At 58.2% G+C, this 20,501-nt stretch overlaps 2 protein-coding genes across 2 annotated transcripts in view; one reads left to right on the top strand and one right to left on the bottom strand.

Annotated features, from left to right (window-relative positions):
* Nucleotides 1-960: 960 nt before the first annotated feature.
* Nucleotides 961-8,463, bottom strand: LOC142498525 (uncharacterized). The gene is made up of 6 exons (XM_075606751.1): nt 8,358-8,463; nt 6,319-6,468; nt 3,551-3,673; nt 2,196-2,306; nt 1,783-1,900; nt 961-1,112 (listed from the first exon to the last, which is right to left on the bottom strand). Exons 1-6 carry the CDS (start codon nt 8,421-8,423, stop codon nt 1,078-1,080), a joined length of 603 nt encoding a protein of 200 aa, XP_075462866.1. The 5' UTR covers nt 8,424-8,463; the 3' UTR covers nt 961-1,077.
* Nucleotides 8,464-16,411: 7,948 nt separating this feature from the next.
* Nucleotides 16,412-20,501, top strand: part of ZNF687 (zinc finger protein 687) — a 51,318-nt gene continuing 47,228 nt past the window's right edge. The window contains exon 1 of the mRNA XM_075610033.1: nt 16,412-16,678. The gene's annotated coding sequence lies outside the window, so the exon portion shown is untranslated. The remainder of the gene's footprint in view (nt 16,679-20,501) is intronic.

Genomic DNA, 20,501 nt, shown 5'->3' with positions numbered 1-20,501 from the left:
TGGGGAGGAGCGAGGAGAGGAGTTGGCCGGCTGGGCAGGAGCGAGGAGAGGAGTTGGCCGGCTGGGGAGGAGCGAGGAGAGGAGTTGGCCGGCTGGGCAGGAGCGAGGAGAGGAGTTGGCCGGCTGGGGAGGAGCGAGGAGAGGAGTTGGCCGGCTGGGGAGGAGCGAGGAGAGGAGTTGGCCGGCTGGGGAGGAGCGAGGAGAGGAGTTGGCCGGCTGGGGAGGAGCGAGGAGAGGAGTTGGCCGGCTGGGGAGGAGCGAGGAGAGGAGTTGGCCGGCTGGGGAGGAGCGAGGAGAGGAGTTGGCCGGCTGGGCAGGAGCGAGGAGAGGAGTTGGCCGGCTGGGGAGGAGCGAGGAGAGGAGTTGGCCGGCTGGGGAGGAGCGAGGAGAGGAGTTGGCCGGCTGGGGAGGAGCGAGGAGAGGAGTTGGCCGGCTGGGCAGGAGCGAGGAGAGGAGTTGGCCGGCTGGGCAGGAGCGAGGAGAGGAGCTGGCCGGCTGGGGAGGAGCGAGGAGAGGAGCTGGCCGGCTGGGCAGGAGCGAGGAGAGGAGCTGGCCGGCTGGGGAGGAGCGAGGAGAGGAGTTGGCTTGGGAGGGGAGGAGCTGGCTGGCTGGGGAGCATGGGAAGGGGGGGAGCAGGGGAAGGGGAGGAGCTGGCCGGCTGGGGAGCAGGGGAAGGGGGGGAGCAGGGGAAGGGGAGGAGCTGGCCGGCAGGGGAGCAGGGGAAGGGGGGGAGCAGGGGAAGGGGAGGAGCTGGCCGGCTGGGGAGCAGGGGAAGGGGGGGAGCAGGGGAAGGGGAGGAGCTGGCCGGCAGGGGGAGAGTAGGGGTAGGAGAGGAGCTGGCCGGCTGGGGAGCAGGGGAAGGGGAGGAGCTGGCCGGCTGGGGAGCGAGGGGAGGAGAGGAGCTGGCCGACTGGGGAGCAGGGGAAGGGGAGGAGCTGGCCGGCTGGGGAGCGAGGGGAGGAGAGGAGCTGGCAGGCTGGGGAGCAGGGGGAGGAGAGGAGCTGGCCGACTGGGGAGCGAGGGGAGGAGAGGAGCTGGCCGACTGGGAGCAGAGGATCTTGTAACTGTAGAAGAGCATCAGGCAGTCAGGCTGACACGACCTCTGGCAGGAGCTGTGTAGAAACAAATAGACCTGTTAATAGTCCAACATAGGAACCCGTGTGTACAGCACACACCTTCCAGTCCCAGAGTGTGATTGTCGTGTCATGGAATGATATTGAGGAGCCCGGAGTGGGGTATGTGGCTGGATTGTCACAGGAGTATAAAGAGCTATGTTCAGAAGATTTAGAAGGTCACGGGATACAGAATGGCCTTGTATAAGGACACAGAGCTGTGTGTAATTGTGTTGGGGTGACCGGTTGGGTTTAGTGTTGAGCACATTGCAAGCTGCCCCCTCTCTCGTTCCCATTATGCAGCTCTGCGCACACCTGTAGCACAGCCGCGGGTTGCACACCTGTAGCGCGCACACCTGTAGCGCAGTGGTGGGTCGCACACCTGTAGCGCAGTGGTGGGTCGCACACCTGTAGCACAGCTATGGGTCGCACACCTGTAGCACAGCGGTGGGTCGCACACCTGTAGCACAGTGGTGGGTCGCACACCTGTAGCGCAGCCGTGGGTCGCACACTTGTAGCGCAGCCGTGGGTCGCACACCTGTAGCGCAGCCGTGGGTCGCACACCTGTAGCGCAGCCGTGGGTCGCACACCTGTAGCGCAGCGGTGGGTCGCACACCTGTAGCACAGCGGTGGCTCGCACACCTGTAGCGCAGCAGTGGGTCGCACTTACTTGGGAGAGTGGTCAGCAGGTACGTGGGTTTGTTGTTGCAGAGCAGGGTCACCAAACTGCCCAGGGATCCCACTCCCACGACCTGCACATCCAGGGACAGGCCTAGAGTGACGTTCCTCTGAAAGGGACAGATTGTAAGCACTTGGGACATGTAAAGGACACAGAGCCTCCCGCGTTCTCCCGCCCCCATAGCATTTTAAGGGTCCGGTATTTGAGATCAGGGATCTGTTTTCGCTGTTACAGATCTCCCCATTTACGGTTCCTTGTATCTGGGTGCAACCAGGACATGCTGGGTGCTTCTGTATTTATGGGGTATTGTTTGAAGACCTGTATAATGTCTCCTAGTTGGCTCTGGTGTTTAGGGTTCCTATGTCTGGCATGGTTTATGGGTTTGAACGGGTTGCAGTGTTTACCAAGACCGCCTGGAAGTAGATCTCCAGTTCCTGGCAGGACGGGAGGCTCTCTGCAGAATCCATCCTCCGAGCCACACATCCCTCCGGCTGCCCGTGATAAAGCATCAGATGCTAAGGGGACAAGATGCAGGTGTCTGTCTCGGCAATATAACCCCTTCCCTCCCAGACACTGCAGAGCATCGCATCCAGCATTGCGCTTCTTAATGATTAGATACTGGGCATGGTCTCCTCATATTATCCTTTTCATTTACAGTCAGGGAAGAGGTTAGGCAGAGAAGCAGATTATTGCAGGACCTACCGGCAGTCAACAGGTTAATATTTCAGATCACTATTCTACTCATTACAGGTAAGTATCGCGGTGTATGCCATAAACACATTGTGGTACATCCACCCATGTAACCACGTCCCCACTCACGTGTTCTGCGTCCCTACCCCTGTAACCGCGTCCCCACGCGTTCTGCGTCCCCACCCCTGTAACCGTGGTTTCATTCACACGTTCTGTCCCCAGCCATGTAACCGCATACCCACTCACTTGTTCTCCATCGCTAGCCATGTAACCGCGGCCCCATGCATGTGTTCTGCGTCCCGTGCTATGTAACCGTGTGTTCTGCATCCCCAGCCATGTAACTATGTCCCCACTCACGCGTTCTGCATCCCCAGCCATGTAACCGTGTCCCCACTCCCGCGTTCTGCGTCCCCAGCCATGTAACCGTGTCCCCACTCGCGTGTTCTGCATCCCCAGCCATGTAACCATGTCCTCACTCACGCGTTCTGCGTCCCCAGCCATGTAACCGTGTCCTCACGCGTTCTGCATCCCCAGCCATGTAACTGTCCCCACTCACGCGTTCTGCATCCTCAGCCATGTAACCGTGTCCCCACTCACGCGTTCTGCATCCCCAGCCATGTAACCATGTCCTCACTCACGCGTTCTGCGTCCCCAGCATGTAACCGTGTCCTCACTCACGCGTTCTGCATCCCCAGCCATGTAACTATGTCCCCACTCACGCGTTCTGCATCCCCAGCCATGTAACCGTGTCCCCACTGACGCGTTCTGCATCCCCAGCCATGTAACCGTGTCACCACTCACGCGTTCTGCATCCCCAGCCATGTAACCATGTCTTCACTAACGCGTTCTGCGTCCCCAGCCGTGTAGTCGTCTTCACGCACGTGTTCTCCATTGCCAGCCATGTAATCGCGTCCCCACTCACGCGTTCTGTGTCCCTAGCACTGTAACCGCGTGTTCTGCGTCCCCAGCCATGTAACCGTGTCCCCACTCACGCGTTCAGCATCCCCACAGTCGCGTGTAAACGCGCCCCACTGTGCAACGGTGACTGCACCCCTCTCCCCGTGCTCACGTTTTTAAGGTCGCAGGTGATGCCCGGAGCAGAGCCCTGATCTCCGAGATCACTCAGGGCCAGGAGCAGCGAGGCCTCATTCTGCACGTTCAGCTGCGGGGGGAGGTAACCGGACATGTCCCGCTGCAAAGAGAGCGAGAGAGGGGGGGTGGGAGCGCACCTCTGTGATCTCCTCGCTGCATTCATTTCTCTGTGGGGTGCGTAGCACAGAGGCGGGGTGTGTAATACAGAGGCGAGGTGTAGTACAGAGGGCAGCAGCAGTAGCTCAGATTTCCAAAAATCTGCGACTCCATTTTTAAGGTTTGAAAATCTCTACCATTTTTAAAGTGGTTCCCCAGCTCTGCCCCACCCCTGTCTGCTCTGCCCTGACCCAGCTCTGCCCTGCCCCTGTCTGCTCTGCCCTGACCCAGCTCTGCCCTGCCCCTGTCTGCTCTGCCCCACCCCTGTCCGCCCTGCCCCACCCCTGCCCGCTCTGCCCCGTCCCTGTCCACTCTGCCCTGCCCCTGTGTGCTCTTCCCCGCCACTGCCCTGTCCACTCTGCCCCGCCCCTGTCTGCTCTACCCCGCCCCTGTCTGCTCTACCCCGCCCCTGTCTGCTCTGCCCTGCCCCTGTCTGCTCTGCCCCAGCTCTTCCCCGCCCCTGTCTGCTCTGCTGCGCCCCTGCCTGCTCTGCTGCGCCCCTGCCTGCTCTGCCCCGCCCCTGTGCTCTGCCCCACTCCTGTCTGCCCTGTCCCTGTCTGTTCTGCTCCGCCCCTGTCTGCTCTGCTCCGCCCCTGTCTGCTCTGCCCCGCCTCGCCCCGCCTCGCCTCGCCCCGCCTCGCCCCTGTCTGCCCTGCCTCGCCCCTGTCTGCCCTGCCTCGCCCCTGTCTGCCCTGCCTCGCCCCTGTCTGACCTGCCTCGCCCCTGTCTGCCCTGCCTCGCCCCTGTCTGACCTGCCTCGCCCCTGTCTGACCTGCCTCGCCCCTGTCTGACCTGCCTCGCCCCTGTCTGCTCTGCCTCGCCCCTGTCTGCCCTGCCTCGCCCCTGTCTGCCCTGCCTCGCCCCTGTCTGCCCTGCCTCGCCCCTGTCTGCCCTGCCTCGCCCCTGTCTGCCCTGCCTCGCCCCTGTCTGCCCTGCCCCGCCCCTCTCTGCCCCGCCCCTGTCTGCTCTGCCCCGCCCCTGTCTGCCCTGCCTCGCCCCTGTCTGCCCTGCCTCGCCCCTGTCTGCCCTGCCTCTCCCCTGTCAGCCCTGCCTCGCCCCTGTCAGCCCTGCCTCGCCCCTGTCAGCCCTGTCTCGCCCCTGTCTGCCCTGCCTCGCCCCTGTCTGCCCTGCCTCGCCCCTGTCTGCCCTGCCTCTCCCCTGTCAGCCCTGCCTCGCCCCTGTCAGCCCTGCCTCGCCCCTGTCTGCCCTGCCTCGCCCCTGTCTGCCCTGCCCCGCCCCTGTCTGCCCTGCCCCGCCCCTGTCTGCCCCGCCCCGTCTGCTCTGCCCCGGCCCTGTCTGCTCTGCCTCACCCCTGCCTGCCCTGCTTCGCCCCTGTCTGCCCTTCTTCACCCCTGTCTGCTCTGCCTCGCCCCTGTTTGCTCTGCCCCGTCCCTGTCTGCTCTGCCCCGTCCCTGTCTGCTCTGCCCCGTCCCTGTCCAAACTGCCCTTCGTCTGTCCGCCTGTCCACTCTGCCTCTGCCCACTCTGCCCCGCCCCTGTCTGCTCTGCCCCAGCTCTGCCCCGCCCCTGTCTGCTCTGCCCCAGCTCTGCCCCGCCCCTGTCTGCTCTGCCCCAGCTCTGCCCCGCCCCTGTCTGCTCTGCCCCAGCTCAGCCCCACCCCTGTCTGCTCTGCCCCGCCCCTGCCTGCCTTGCCCAGCTCTCCCCCACCCCATCTCTGCCCCGCCCCTGTCTGTCTCGACCCTGCTCTGCCCAACCCCAGCTCTGCCCCGCCCCGCCCCTGCTCTGCCCTACTCCAGTCTGCCCCGCCTCTGTCTGTCCCACCCCAGCTCAGCACCTGTCCGCTCCGCTCTGCCCCGGTCCGCTCTGCCCCGGTCCGCTCTGCCCCGGTCCGCTCTGCCCCGGTCCGCTCTGCCCCTGTCCGCTCTGCCCCTGTCCGCCCTGCCCGTGTCCGCCCTGCCCCGCCCCTGCCCACTCTGCCCCGCCCCTGTCCACCTGTCCGCTCTGCCCCGCCCCTGTCCACCTGCCCCGCCCCTGTCTGCTCTGCCCCGCCCAGCTCTGCCTCGCCCCCTGTCTGCCCAACCCCAGCTCTGCCCAACCCCAGCTCTGCCCCACCCCTGCTCTGCCCCACCCCAGTCTGCCCCGCCTCTGTCCATCCCACCCCAGCTCTGCCCCTGTCCGCTCCGCCCCTGTTCGCCCTTGTCTGCCCTGCCCCGACCCTGTTTGACCCGCCCTGCTCTGCCCCGCCCCAGCTCTGCCCCGCCCCAGCTCTGCCCCGCCCCTGTCCGTCTCGACCCTGTCCACCCCCACCCCAGCTCTGCCCCGCCCCTGTCCGTCTCGACCCTGTCCACCCCCACCCCAGCTCTGCCCCGCCCCTGTCCGCCCCACTCCAGCTCTGCCCCTGTCCGCCCCAGCTCTACCCCGCCCCAGTCCACTCTGCCCCTGCCCGCTCCGCTCTGCCCCTGTCTGCCCCAGCCCTGCCCCACCCCTGTCTGTCCCGCTGCCTGTCTGGCCTGCCCCTATCTGTCCCGCCCCCTGTCTGGCCTGCCCCTGTCTGGCCTGCCCCTGTCTGTCCCGCCCCCTGTCTGCCCCGTCCCCCTGTGTCCCCGCCCTTTGTCCCCCATCTTCTCACCTGAGCGCACGTCGCTCTCCCCAGGTAAGTGGCCAGCAGAACTCCCAGGACACTGATGGCCAGCGCTGTCACCGCTCCCACAGTCATTATAAGCAGCTTGCGCCCGGAGATGGGGGGTGAGCTAGGGAAATCCAGCCCGGCTGTGAGCGACTGAGAAGAAACCCGAGAAGTGCCGGTTAGAACCGGACCCCACCCATGTGTCTTATATAATAACCACACACGGCCACCTTTAAATCTGCAAGATCCGCCACAAAACACCGGCGTCCATGTCTAGTTCGTAGCTATAGATCTGATTCGTGCATTTAGTACCAGGGTTTGTAAGCTCCATTAAAGGATTACACTGCCCGTCCCACGGAGAGTAACCGCACTCGTGGCTGATCGAATGAGGAGATGAAGGGTGTCTGCTACAGCAGGGGTACTCGACTCCAGTCCTCAAGCCCCCCTCCCCCAACAGGTCAGGTTTTCAGGATATCCCAGCTTCAGCACAGGTGGTTAAATCAGAGGCTCAGTTAAACTCTGAGTCACCTGTGCTGAAGCAGGGACAGATTGAGCTACCTATGTTGAAGCAGGGATATCCTGAAAACCTGACCTGCTAGGGGGGGGCTTTAGGATTGAAATTGAGCACCCCTGGGTTACGGGATATAAACAAAAACAGCATTGCACCGCTTAAACTCTACCAATCCCGTGAAATCTGCATCTTGGTTATTACAAGGAAAATACTGGTGTGTTTAATGGGATTCCTTTCCCCTAATAAATCTGTTTCTATGTCTTCCAATGGGCCCCCAGTATAGTGTGTGTCTTCCAATGGGCCCCCAGTATAGTGTGTGTCTTCCATTGGGCCCCCAGTATAGTGTGTGTGTGTCTTCCAATGGGCCCCCAGTATAGTGTGTGTGTGTGTGTGTCTTCCAATGGGCCCCCAGTATAGTGTGTGTCTTCCATTGGGCCCCCAGTATAGTGTGTGTGTCTTCCAATGGGCCCCCAGTATAGTGTGTGTCTTCCATTGGGCCCCCAGTATAGTGTGTGTGTGTGTCTTCCAATGGGCCCCCAGTATAGTGTGTGTGTGTGTCTTCCAATGGGCCCCCAGTATAGTGTGTGTCTTCCATTGGGCCCCCAGTATAGTGTGTGTGTGTGTGTCTTCCAATGGGCCCCCAGTATAGTGTGTGTGTGTGTCTTCCAATGGGCCCCCAGTATAGTGTCTGTCTTCCATTGGGCCCCCAGTATAGTGTGTGTGTGTGTGTCTTCCAATGGGCCCCCAGTATAGTGTGTGTGTGTGTGTCTTCCAATGGGCCCCCAGTATAGTGTGTGTCTTCCATTGGGCCCCCAGTATAGTGTGTGTGTGTCTTGCAATGGGCCCCCAGTATAGTGTGTGTGTGTGTGTGTCTTCCGATGGGCCCCCAGTATAGTGTGTGTCTTCCAATGGGCCCCACAGTATAGTGTGTGTCTTCTATTTGGCCCCCAGTATAGTGTGTGTGTTTCCATGGGGCACGTAGTATAGTGTGTGTGTCTTCCATTGGGCCCCCAGTATAGTGTGTGTGTGTGTTTCCATGGGGCACATAGTATATAGTGTGTGTGTCTTCCATTGGGCCCCCAGTATAGTGTGTGTGTCTTCCATTGGGCCCCCAGTATAGTGTGTGTGTGTTTCCATGAGGCACGTAGTATAGTGTGTGTGTCTTCCATTGGGAGCCCAGTATAGTGTGTGTGTCTTCCAGTGGGAGCCCAGTATAGTGTGTGTGTCTTCTGTTGGGCCCCCAGTATAGTGTGTGTCTTCCATTGGGCCCCCAGTATAGTGTGTGTGTCTTCCATTGTGCCCTCAGTATAGTGTGTATCTTCCATTGGGCCCCCAGTAAAGTGTGTGCGTGTTTTCCATTGGGCGCGTAGTATAGTGTGTGTGTGTGTCTCTCTCTTCCATTGGGTGCCCAGTATAGTGTGTGTGTGTCTGTCTGTCTTCCATTGAGCGCCCAGTATAGTGTGTGTGTGTGTGTCTTCGTCTTTCATTAGGCACCCAGTATAGTGTGTGTGTGTGTGTCTGTCTTACTTACGTAGGGTGGGCTTTTTAGATGCACCCTGGGTGGCCAAGACTCTGGGGTCTTCTCTTCAGCTGACATCCCTGTCGCCTCTCTGGATCGGAGTGGGTCTGTGTGGGAGGGGGGGGATCAGTGCGGGTCTGTGTTAGTGGGGGGGAGGGAATCAGTGCGGGTCTGTGTGTGAGTTGGGGGGGGGATTGAAGCAAGGTCTGTGGTAGTGTGTGTGGGGGGGGGGTGTCGGAGCGATGCAGGTGTGAGTGTGAGAGAGTCCGGGGAGGATCTGAGAGCTGCTCTGTCAGGGGGTTATATGGAGGTCTCGTCTTACCTGTCCCACATCACTGACCAATAGAGAGAGCCAGAAACCTGAGCTATGGCAGCACTGCCACCTGGGGAGCTGGGGTATCACAGCTGGGGTGTCAGCTGGGGAGCTGGGGTATCACAGCTGGGGTGTAAGCTGGGGAGCTGGGGTGTCACAGCTGGGGAGCTGGGGTATCGCAGCTGGGGAGCTGGGGTGTCACAGCTGGGGAGCTGGGGTATCACAGCTGGGGTGTCAGCTGGGGAGCTGGGGTATCATAGCTGGGGTGTCAGCTGGGGAGCTGGGGTATCATAGCTGGGGTGTCACAGCTGGGGAGCTGGGGTGTCACAGCTGGGGAGCTGGGGTGTCACAGCTGGGGAGCTGGGGTGTCACAGCTGGGGAGCTGGGGTGTCACAGCAAAGGTTCAATCTGCTGCAGGTGCAAAGTAACATTTCTGTTTGCCTGCTTTACAATGTCATTCAGGGACCCCTCGGTGTAGCGCAGGGCCGGGTTATTGGTGTTGGCAGTTGGCAGACTTAATAAAAGATTCAGTTAGGAAAAGGTTAATGGCAGTGATACAGTGGTGAGTTCATTTGTTTGTGTCTGTTTTGCCCATATCGCCCTCCAGCGGGTGTTATTGGGAGGGGGGGGGGGGTCTGCATGTGACCACATCCCATACCTAGACCCATACATTACAGGTCAAGAGAAACCCAGCTCCTCACACTCACTTTCCCTGTAACTCCTGTCTGGGAAATTTCCATACTAGTCTCATTCTGGATCGCCACTGGATCAGCATCAGAATCTCTCCTCTGGCTGATTCCCACAGACGCGATAGACTTATCATGGGCACAGAGGCTGGCACAGCACCCAGTGCCCTGGTCCTGCCAGTCCCAGAGGTACAAGCCAGGATTGGGTTCCCCTCCCGGACAATCGGATCGCTGTTCCGGCCAGGGGGGGGGGGGGGGCGGACATGTTACCTGAACCGCGTGAGCCTCTTGTCACTAAAACAAGGCGCTTCTGTTATTTGGGGAGCTCCGGTTCCAGGAGAAATGAAAGGTTCAGTGTCCAGAGCAACTCGCACAAAGGCATCCCCAAATCTGAGCGCAATATGCAGGTCTGATCCGGAGCACAGGCACTCACAGCTCATCCTTCTGTGAAACAGAAACCCTGCCCCAAGGAAGCTTTCCTGGGAATATTCACCCCGCAGACATTATACAAAGCCACTGAGCCTCACCAAGAAAACCAGGATAAAAGAATGGGATACTCCGTTCCGGATATGTGTGAGGGTGCTCGCCCTGTGTGAGGGTGCTCTCCCTGTGTGAGGGTGCTCGCCCTGTGTGAGGGTGCTCTCCCTGTGTGAGGGTGCTCGCCCTGTGTGAGGGTGCTCTCCCTGTGTGAGGGTGCTCTCCCTGTGTGAGGGTGCTCGCCCTGTGTGAGGGTGCTCGCCTTGTGTGTGGGTGCTCGCTCTGTGTGAGGGTGCTCTCCCTGTGTGTGGGTGCTCGCCCTGTGTGAGGGTGCTCTCCCTGTGTGAGGGTTCTCGCCCTGTGTGTGGGTGCTCTCCCTGTGTGAGGGTGCTCGCCCTGTGTGTGGGTGCTCTCCCTGTGTGAGGGTGCTCTCCCTGTGTGAGGGTGCTCGCCCTGTGTGTGGGTGCTCTCCCTGTGTGAGGGTGCTCGCCCTGTGTGAGGGTGCTCTCACTGTGTGAGGGTGCTCTCCCTGTGTGTGGGTGCTCGTCCTGTGTGTGGGTGCTCGCCCTGTGTGAGGGTGCTCTCCCTGTGTGTGGGTGCTCTCCCTGTGTGAGGGTGCTCTCCCTGTGTGTGGGTGCTCTCCCTGTGTGTGGGTGCTCTCCCTGTGTGTGGGTGCTCGCCCTGTGTGAGGGTGCTCCCTGTGTGTGGGTGCTCGCCCTGTGTGAGGGTGCTCTCCCTGTGTGTGGGTGCTCTCCCTGTGTGAGGGTGCTCGCCCTGTGTGTGGGTGCTCGCCCTGTGTGTGAGTGCTCGCCCTGTGTGAGGGTGCTCTGCCTGTGTGAGGGTGCTCGCCCTGTGTGTAGGTGCTCGCCCTGTGTGTGGGTGCTCGCCCTGTGTGACGGCGCTCTCCCAGTATAAGGGTGCTCTCCCTCTCTCCTTGTGTAAAGATGCTTTCCCTGAGTACGGGTGCTCTCCTTGTTTAAGGATGAGGGTGCTGTCCCTGCCCAGCTTCTAGGGAGATTACATTGGGGTGTATTATATGGCTGCTCCGCACGGGTTTCCGTGACTCAGGGGCGGGATACAGGCGGCTGGGCGAGGAGGTGGCGAGGTGGTATAATAATGGGCACCAGGAACCTTTATAGCACGACTGTCATTTATTCGTGTCCCCCAGCACAGGGACCGATCACACACCCAGTAATAACGTGGTACTGTATTTATAACAGACAGACATGAATACAGTTCTTCCATCAGTGCCCAATGTGAACTCTCCGATGCGGCTGCTTTGGGTTAGTTGCTCTGAGTAAGGGTGGGACCCGGCCCCATCATCGGTATTGATCCGATTACTCTGGGCCCCTACGGGTATCCTGGCGGGTCTTTTCTTACTCGACCTGGTGCCTGATTGGGAACTGCCACTTCGATACAAATCCCGGGGGCCACTTTCCCTGAGGCCCGGGGGCCACCTTCCCTGAGGCCCGGGGGCCACGTTCCCTGAGGCCCGGGGGCCACCTTCCCTGAGGCCCGGGGCCACCTTCCCTGAGGCCCGGGGGCCACTTTCCCTGAGGCCCGGGGGCCACCTTCCCTGAGGCCCGGGGCCACCTTCCCTGAGGCCCGGGGGCCACCTTCCCTGAGGCCCGGGGGCCACCTTCCCTGAGGCCCGGGGGCCACCTTCCCTGAGGCCCGGGGGCCACCTTCCCTGAGGCCCTCTGTGCCGTATTCCTTTCTATTACTTATTCAGGATTCCATTCCTTCTTTCGGGGACCCTAACTTAACGGTACTGTCCCGATCTACAACATAATAAACAGGGGGGGCCGGATCTATACTATTACTTTATTAACATTATGTATCTCCTCTCCCCGAGGCCCCTCTCCTCATGTCCTCCTGGAACCTAACCTGCTAGAATAGTCCCACCTCCTTATATACCCTGTGTGACGTCTGGATCTACATAGCAACCCAGGGTGGGGCTCAAGCATACAATAGCCATGTTAGTAACCCTTTAGGAGGGGGGGGGGGGGGGTAACACTCTCCCGTAACGAAACCCAATGTCGCCTCCAACATTGTATAGGTACATATTAACATTGCTAGACTACAATTACAGTATATATATTTACTTATTAACAATAAAAGGAAAGTCCATGATAAGGGTCACAGACCGTCCCAAAAGATTAGCGATATAGGTGCAGCTGGGCAGTTAGAACGTAACTTTAAATGAGTAAAATTAAAATAAGACGGCAAATAATAAAATAGGTGGGGTAATAGGTAGTGGGGTAATGGAGTAGTGGGGTAACGGGGTAGTGGGTAGTGGGGTAATATACTCGTGCAATAAACTTTATTAAATGGTATCAAAAAAGTAAAAAACCCGGAAAGAGTAATGAGCTCAGGTAATTATCTATTAGACTAATACAGACGGACTAGTAGATCTGTGTAATTACACTGTAGCCAGATAGGTAAATAACCTGTATACCAATTAAATGAATAGGACCAGATGCAGATATATAGAATATCCTTAATAGGATTAGGCAGCACAGGACACCCTCTACCTAGGAATATTACTACATGCTATAGGGATGGAAATACATAGCCTGTTTGCACATTAGATAACAAGGACAGAAGCAGGAATATATAATAACCGTATTATTCTTGGGAGAGGCCAGATAACCACCCTCTGGCTGAGCGTATCACTAGATTAGAGAGGTGCGGGTGCTTCCTCCCACAAACAGGACGGTAGAAGTATATTCACTTGGCTGTAATAACTAGTATTGCCAATAAAAGTGAGACAGAGATCAAAGATGAGTCTCAAATCACTAAGCTATCCCCTGCCCTAGTGATATAACTATCCCTCACTGCCTCTTACTGAGCTCCCTGTGTGAGGGTGCTCTCGCTCAGTAAGGGTGCTCTCTCTCCCCGTGTAAGGGTGCTCTCTCTCCCCGTGTAAGGCTGCTCTCTCCCACAGTAAGGGTGCTTTCTCTCCCCGTGTAAGGGTGCTTTCTCTCCCCGTGTAAGGGTGCTCTCTCCCACAGTAAGGGTGCTTTCTCTCCCCGTGTAAGAGTGCTCTCCCCGTGTAAGGGTGCTCTCTCCCACAGTAAGGGTGCTTTCTCTCCCCGTGTAAGGGTGCTTTCTCTCCCCGTGTAAGGGTGCTTTCTCTCCCTGTGTAAGAGTGCTTTCTCTCCCCGTGTAAGAGTGCTCTCTCTCCCCGTGTAAGGGTGCTCTCTCCCTCAGTAAGGGTGCTCTCTCTCCCCGTGTAAGGGTGCCCTCTCTCCCCATGTAAGGGTGCTCTCTCTCCCTGTGTAAGGGTGCTCTCTCAGTGTAATGGTGCTCTCTCCCCGTGTAAGGGTGCTCTCTCTCCCCGTGCAAGGGTGCTCTCTCCCCGTGTAAGGCTGCTCCCTCCCCGTGTAAGGCTGCTCTCTCCCTGTGTAAGGGTGCTCTCTCCCTGTGTAAGGATGCTCTCTCCTTGTGTAAGGCTGCTCTCTCCCCGTGTAAGGCTGCTCTCTCCCCGTGTAAGGGTGCTCTCTCCCCGTGTAAGGGTGCTCTCTCCCCGTGTAAGGGTGCTCTTTCCCCGTGTAAGGGTGCTCTCTCCCTGTGTAAGGGTGCTCTCTCCCTGTGTAAGGGTGCTCTCTTCCCGTGTAAGGGTGCTCTCTCCGTGTAAGGGTGCTCTCTCCCCGTGTCAGGGTGCTCTCTCCCCGTGTAAGGGTGCTCTCTCTGTGTAAGGCTGCTCTCTCCCCGTGTAAGGGTGCTCTCTCCCTGTGTAAGGGTGCTCTCTCCCTGTGTAAGGCTGCTCTCTCCCCGTGTAAGGGTGCTCTCTCCCTGTGTAAGGGTGCTCTCTCCCCGTGTAAGGCTGCTCTCTCCCCGTGTAAGGGTGCTCTCTCCCCGTGTAAGGCTGCTCTCTCCCCGTGTAAGGCTGCTCTCTCCCCGTGTAAGGCTGCTCTCTCCCCGTGTAAGGGTGCTCTCTCCCTGTGTAAGGGTGCTCTCTCCCCGTGTCAGGGTGCTCTCTCCCCGTGGAAGGGTGATCTCTCTGTGTAAGGCTGCTCTCTCCCCGTGTAAGGGTGCTCTCTCCCTGTGTAAGGCTGCTCTCTCCCTGTGTAAGGCTGCTCTCTCCCCGTGTAATGGTGCTCTCTCCCTGTGTAAGGGTGCTCTCTCCCCGTGTAAGGGTGCTCTCTCCCCGTGTAAGGCTGCTCTCTCCCCGTGTAAGGCTGCTCTCTCCCCGTGTAAGGCTGCTCTCTCCCCGTGTAAGGGTGCTCTCTCCCCGTGTAAGGGTGCTCTCTCCCTGTGTAAGGCTGCTCTCTCCCCGTGTAAGGGTGCTCTCTCCCCGTGGAAGGGTGCTCTCTCCCCGTGTAAGGTTGCTCTCTCTCCCTGTGTAAGGGGGCTCTCTCCCCGTGTAAGACTGCTCTCTCCCCGTGTAAGGCTGCTCTCTCTCCCTGTGTAAGGCTGCTCTCTCTCCCTGTGTAAGGGTGCTCTCTCCCCGTGTAAGGTTGCTCTCTCTCCCTGTGTAAGGGTGCTCTCTCCCCGTGTAAGGGTGCTCTCTCCCCGTGTAAGACTGCTCTCTCCCCGTGTAAGGCTGCTCTCTCCCCGTGTAAGGGTGCTCTCTCCCCGTGTAAGGGTGCTCTCTCCCCGTGTAAGACTGCTCTCTCCCCGTGTAAGGCTGCTCTCTCCCCGTGTAAGGGTGCTCTCTCCCCGTGTAAGGGTGCTCTCTCCCCGTGTAAGGGTGCTCTCTCCCCGTGTAAGGTTGCTCTCTCTCCCCGTGTAAGGGTGCTCTCTCCCCGTGTAAGGGTGCTCTCTCCCCGTGTAAGGGTGCTCTCTCCTTGAAGGTTTATTAGATGTAATAATTACAATTGCATCTTTTCCCATTTCTGCCAGTGACCTTTGTATGTATGTACACTTCCTGTGCCCCTGCCAGGGCTGCAGGTTTCTCTGGCGCAGACTGAAGTATCTTATGTGTAAGAAGTGGGTGTTCCTGGTTGGAAGCCGGGTGTCAGCTGTCCTTGCCACCTTCATGTATCTCCCTGTGCTTAGGCACCGTTAGGTTGTAATCTCTTCAGGGCAGGGACTGCCTGCAGAAGTCTATATATGTTCTATGTATGTATGTCTTTTTTTATATAATGCGTCACGGCAGTGATACACGGGACAGAATATAACACATAATGGGAATAAGTGCTTCAGACATTAAAGTAACATTTCGGAAGAAGACTCCCTGCCCCGAGGAGCTTACAGTCTAATTGGTAGGTAGGGAGAACGTACAGAGACAGTAGGAGGGCATTCTGGTAAGTGCGTCTGCAGGGGCCAAGCTTTATGTATCATGTGTATAGTATTATCCACGCTGCTACTCATATGCTTCTTTAAGCAAGTGTGTCTTAAGGTGGATAGAGAGGGTGCTAGTCGGGTACTGAGGGGAAGGGCATTCCAGAGGTGTGGGGCAGTCAGTGAGAAAGGTTTAAGGCGGGAGAGGGCTTTAGATACAAAGAGAAGACATCCTTGAGCAGAAGCAAGAGTCGGGATGGTGCATAGCGAGAAATTAGGGCTTAGATGTAAGGAGGGGCAGAAGAGTGTAAAGCTTTAAAAGTGAGGAGGAGAATGGAGTGTGAGATGCGGGATTTAATAGGAAGCCAGGAGAGGGATTTCAGCAGGGGAGACGCGGAGACAGATCTAGGAAAAAGTAGAGTGATTCTGGCAGCAGTGTTGTCAGCAATATATAAGGGAACGAAATAATGAATATATTTTCAGTATATACAATCCCCTATGAGGGGGACGTTGCAATCTCTTGGCTCCGCTGACCTGCATGTGAATGAGAGATTGTATCAGACAGAAAGTAGAAGTGACCCTTTTGTTCTTTGTGTTTGCGGAGTGTCCGGGTCAGACTCGGGAAGCGGATAAAGCCGCATTCACAACCAGACACTAAATATACTTCGGAGCTTTCCCTGTACCCACCGAATGCGTTTTCAGAGGACATGTGAATGTAGAATGGCCCCTTAACCGCCATCTTACTTTGCCACTGAAACCCTTCATATTAAAGAGGCTAAATGGTTAAATCCTTATATTTACTGGTATCCTCTAGTAGCGATTTGTGAGTATGTAATTACAGGCAGAAAAGCTTTGGTCTGGGTGTTTCTGATGGAACAAAGACAACAGGGAGGCAGCCATCTTAAATGTGACCCATAGATAATAGATGTTTTTCTGATTGTCACCTATTTCTTTTTATATTTATAAAATTTCACTATTAATAAATTACTTATCCTTAATGCAACATATTTCTATCAGAACAAATAATAGGAGCTTCACTTATAATTGTGACGTTTGTTACATTGTGTAGTTTTTGCTTGTTAATAAAGTTTGAGAATAAAAAAAAACAAAAAAAACTATAACGAAGTCACGTGAATGTCAAGGCGGGGCTTGTTGACCGGGAAACAGATAGTGACCCAATCACAGGACGAGGTCGTGTGTCTGATGACTGACGTCGCGCCACAACCAATCCATGGGATCGAGAAGGCGAGAATGCACCTCAGCCAATCAGAGGGCGCGTATGAGGGCGGGGCCAGCGTTTCTGATGACTTGCCATTTCCCAAGCTTGCGGCGCGTTGTGGGCGGGGCCACCGCGTGATTGCCACTGGAAGGACGAGAAAGGGGGTGGTCCCAGCGAAGATTGACAGTGGATTCTGCCAATCGGATTGCGGTGCCGCCTGAGGTAGGCTCCGGGAAGCGGCGGTTGCTGAGGGGGAGAAGCAGGAAGCGGAACTCGAGCCCGGCAGCTGCGGCGGCGAATGGGGCGCGGAGCTCGCGGGAGCATCTCCAGGCCGCACCGATACCGGAAGGGACCGAACCAGGAGACCCGCAGGAAGGAGGAGGAGCCGCCCACTGGGGACACAACGGAGGTAACGGGGAGGGGCCTGATGTGTGACACCGCGGGGGAGGGGCCCGAGGTGTGACTGTGATGGATTGGATAATCATGACACTGCGGGGGAGGAGCCTGAGGTGTGAAACCGCGGGGTAGGGGCATGAGGTGTGACACTGCGGGGGAGCCTGAGGTGACACCGCGGGGGAGGAGCCAGAGGTGTGACACCTCGGGGGAGGAGCCTGAGGTGTGACACCGCGGGGGAGGAGCCGGAGGTGTGACACCTCGGGGGAGGAGCCGGAGGTGTGACACCTCGGGGGAGGAGCCTGGAGCGGGAGGGGCCTGAGGTGTGACACTGCTGGGGAGGGGCCCGAGGTGTGACACCGCTGGGGAGGGGCCCGAGGTGTTACACTGCGGGGAAGGAGCCCGAGGTGTGACACTGCGGGGGAGGAGCCCGAGGTGTGACACTGCAGGGGAGGGGCCTGAGGTGTGACACCGCAGGGGAGGGGGGCCTGAGGTGTGACACCGCAGGGGAGGGGTCTGAGGTGTGACACCGCAGGGGAGGGGCCTGAGGTGTGACACCGCAGGGGAGGGGCCTGAGGTGTGACACCGCAGGGGAGGGGCCTGAGGTGTGACACCGCAGGGGAGGGGCCTGAGGTGTGACACCGCAGGGGAGGGGCCTGAGGTGTGACACCGCAGGGGAGGGGCCTGAGGTGTGACACCGCAGGGGAGGGGCCTGAGGTGTGACACCGCAGGGGAGGGGCCTGAGGTGTGACACCGCAGGGGAGGGGCCTGAGGTGTGACACCGCGGGGGAGGGGCCTGAGGTGTGACATCGTGGGGGGGAGGGGCCTGAGGTGTGGCACCGTGGGGGGAGGAGCCTGAGGTGTGGCACCGTGGGGGGAGGAGCCTGAGGTGTGGCACCGTGGGGGGAGGAGCCTGAGGTGTGACCTCTGTAGGGGAGGGGCCTGAGATGTGACATTTGTAGCGGAGGGGCCTGTGCAGGGGGGTATTGCTTTGATGGGGGGGCATTTATCTGTTGGGTATGGGGCCTGTGCAGGGAGGGGCATTTCTCTGTTGGGGAGGGGCATGTATGAACTTCCGAGATGTTATTTCTAGGGGATGCGGCAGGTTTCAGGGGTGCAACACACAGTCAGCTTGGGGTGAGGTGTAAAAGTCACCCCTTTGGGGAAATGCAGAAAAAGGCCCTTTATTCTTTAGGACTGTTTCATGCGCCGGAGACTAAAGCCCATGCAGCAGGTTGTCCAAACTCCTCCGCCCTGCAATGGGACGCAGTTTCTTTGGTAACCGTGATGCTTCGAGAATCCCGTATCTGCATAACGTAGACACCTAGCTGAGCCACTCCCCTGCTCTCTGCAGCCGCTCCCCTGCTCTCTGCAGCCGCTCCCCTGCTCTCTGCAGCCGCTCCCCTGCTCTCTGCAGCCAATCCCCTGCTCTCTGCAGCCGCTCCTTACTCCTGCACGGTTCTGTGACTGTCATTGTCACCATGGAAGTGGTCTCAGCGCCTGTGCTGGGTTCTGAGATCTGTGCCAGTCTGTGTGTGTTTCATGAAAATCGCGGTGCTGAGGAGCGCTTCCGCCTGTGTGCACGCCACACTGACATTTAACCAGGCTTCTGTGTATACTGGCAGATCTGTGCACAGGGTAATAACACTGTGTATACTGGCAGCTCTGCACACACTACAATAACACTGTATACTGGCAGCTCTGCGCACACTGCAATAACACTGTGTATACTGGCAGCTCTGCGCACACTGCAATAACACCGTGTATTCTGGCAGCTCTGCGCACACTGCAATAACACTGTATACTGGCAGCTCTGCGCACACTACAATAACACTATACTGGCAGCTCTGCGCACACTGCAATAACACTGTATACTGGCAGTTCTGCGCAAACTGCAATAACACTGTGTACACTGGCAGCTCTGCGCACACTACAATAACACTGTATACTGGCAGCTCAGCGCAAACTGCAATAACACTGTGTACACTGGCAGCTCTGCGCACACTGCAATAACACTGTATACTGGCAGCTCTGCGCACACTGCAATAACACTGTGTACACTGGCAGCTCTGCGCACACTGCAATAACACTGTGTACACTGGCAGCTCTGTGCACACTGCAATAACACGGTATATTGGCAGCTCTGCGCACACTGCAATAACACTGTATATTGGCAGCTCTGCGCACACTGCAATAACACTGTGTATACTGGCAGCTGTCTGCGCACACTGCAATAACTCTGTGTATACTGGCAGCTCTGCGCACGGTGCAATAACTCTGTGTATACTGGCAGCTCTGCGCACACTGCAATAACACTGTGTATACTGGCAGCTCTGCGCACGGTGCAATAACACTGTGTATACTGGCAGCTGTCTGCGCACACTGCAATAACTCTGTGTATACTGGCAGCTCTGTGCACACTGCAATAACACTGTGTATACTGGCAGCTGTCTGCGCACACTGCAATAACTATGTGTATACTGGCAGCTCTGTGCACACTGCAATAACACTGTGTATACCGGCAGCTCTGTGCACACTGCAATAAAAATGACCCCCCCCCCACAGCATAAAAAACAATGTTGAGACAGAAGTTGTTGCCCTAATGAATTCATATCATGTGTACACGTTCCTTTAATCCCGCGCGGGTATCATGCTGCTCACATACATGTAACTGTGCAAGACGCCAGTACTTTTATTCTGCTAGGTAAAGACCAGTGTGAGTGAGTATGTTTGGGCCGTTGTGTGTTTCCGGAGAACATTGTAATGTAGTCTGTGTGGGGGTTGTTGAGGCTGCAGTGCCACTGTGTGTGCATCTTACCCTGTTAGCAGCCTCCATCCTACTGATCAGTAATGAGACAATCCCTGCAGGGGCCTGTGAAAGATGGAAAGATGGCCTTTGTGCTGCCGCTGGAGTCACGCTTCCTCCTTCCCGGCGTCTTTGTGCTGCCGCTGGAGTCGCGCTTCCTCCTTCCCGGCGTCTTTGTGCTGCCGCTGGAGTAACGCTTCCTCCTTCCCGGCGTCTTTGCGCTGCCGCTGGCGTCGCGCTTCCTCCTTCCCGGCGTCTTTGTGCTGCCGCTGGAGTAACGCTTCCTTCTTCCTGGCGTCTTTGTGCTGCCGCTGGACTCACGCTTCCTCCTTCCCGGCGTCTTTGTGCTGCCGCTGGACACGCGCTGCCTCCTTCCCGGCGTCTTTGTGCTGCCGCTGGACTCGCGCTTCCTCCTTCCCGGCGTCTTTGTGCTGCCGCTGGACTCGCGCTGCCTCCTTCCCGGCGTCTTTGTGCTGCCGCTGGACTCGCGCTGCCTCCTTCCCGGCGTCTTTGTGCTGCCGCTGGACTCGCGCTTCCTCCTTCCCGGCGTCTTTGTGCTGCCGCTGGACACGCGCTGCCTCCTTCCCGGCGTCTTTGTGCTGCCGCTGGACTCGCGCTTCCTCCTTCCCGGCGTCTTTGTGCTGCCGCTGGACTCGCGCTTCCTCCTTCCCGGCGTCTTTGTGCTGCCGCGGGACTCGTGCTTCCTTCTTCCTGGCGTCTTTGTGCTGCCGCTGGACACGCGCTGCCTCCTTCCCGGCGTCTTTGTGCTGCCGCTGGACTCGCGCTTCCTCCTTCCCGGCGTCTTTGTGCTGCCGCTGGACTCGCGCTTCCTCCTTCCCGGCGTCTTTGTGCTGCCGCTGGACTCGTGCTTCCTTCTTCCTGGCGTCTTTGTGCTGCCGCTGGAGTCGCGCTTCCTCCTTCCCGGCGTCTTTGTGCTGCCGCTGGAGTCGCGCTTCCTCCTTCCCGGCGTCTTTGTGCTGCCGCTGGAGTCGCGCTTCCTCCTTCCCGGCGTCTTTGTGCTGCCGCTGGTCTC

Source organism: Ascaphus truei, chromosome 7 (genome assembly GCF_040206685.1).
Source record: "Ascaphus truei isolate aAscTru1 chromosome 7, aAscTru1.hap1, whole genome shotgun sequence".
In the NCBI taxonomy this organism is placed as follows: domain Eukaryota; kingdom Metazoa; phylum Chordata; class Amphibia; order Anura; family Ascaphidae; genus Ascaphus; species Ascaphus truei.
Note: the sequence above shows the minus strand (reverse complement) of the source record. Positions and strands in the feature narration are given on the sequence as shown.

Coding starts and splice junctions, on each gene's coding strand:
- LOC142498525 (XM_075606751.1), bottom strand. CDS start 8,423: ATGTCAGCTGAAGAGAAGACCCCAGAGTCTTGGCCACCCAGGGTGCAT. Junction 6,469..8,357: donor ATCTAAAAAGCCCACCCTAC/GTAAGTAAGACA, acceptor GTTTCTTCTCAG/TCGCTCACAGCCGGGCTGGA. Junction 2,307..3,550: donor TCACCTGCGACCTTAAAAAC/GTGAGCACGGGG, acceptor TTGTCCCCTTAG/CATCTGATGCTTTATCACGG.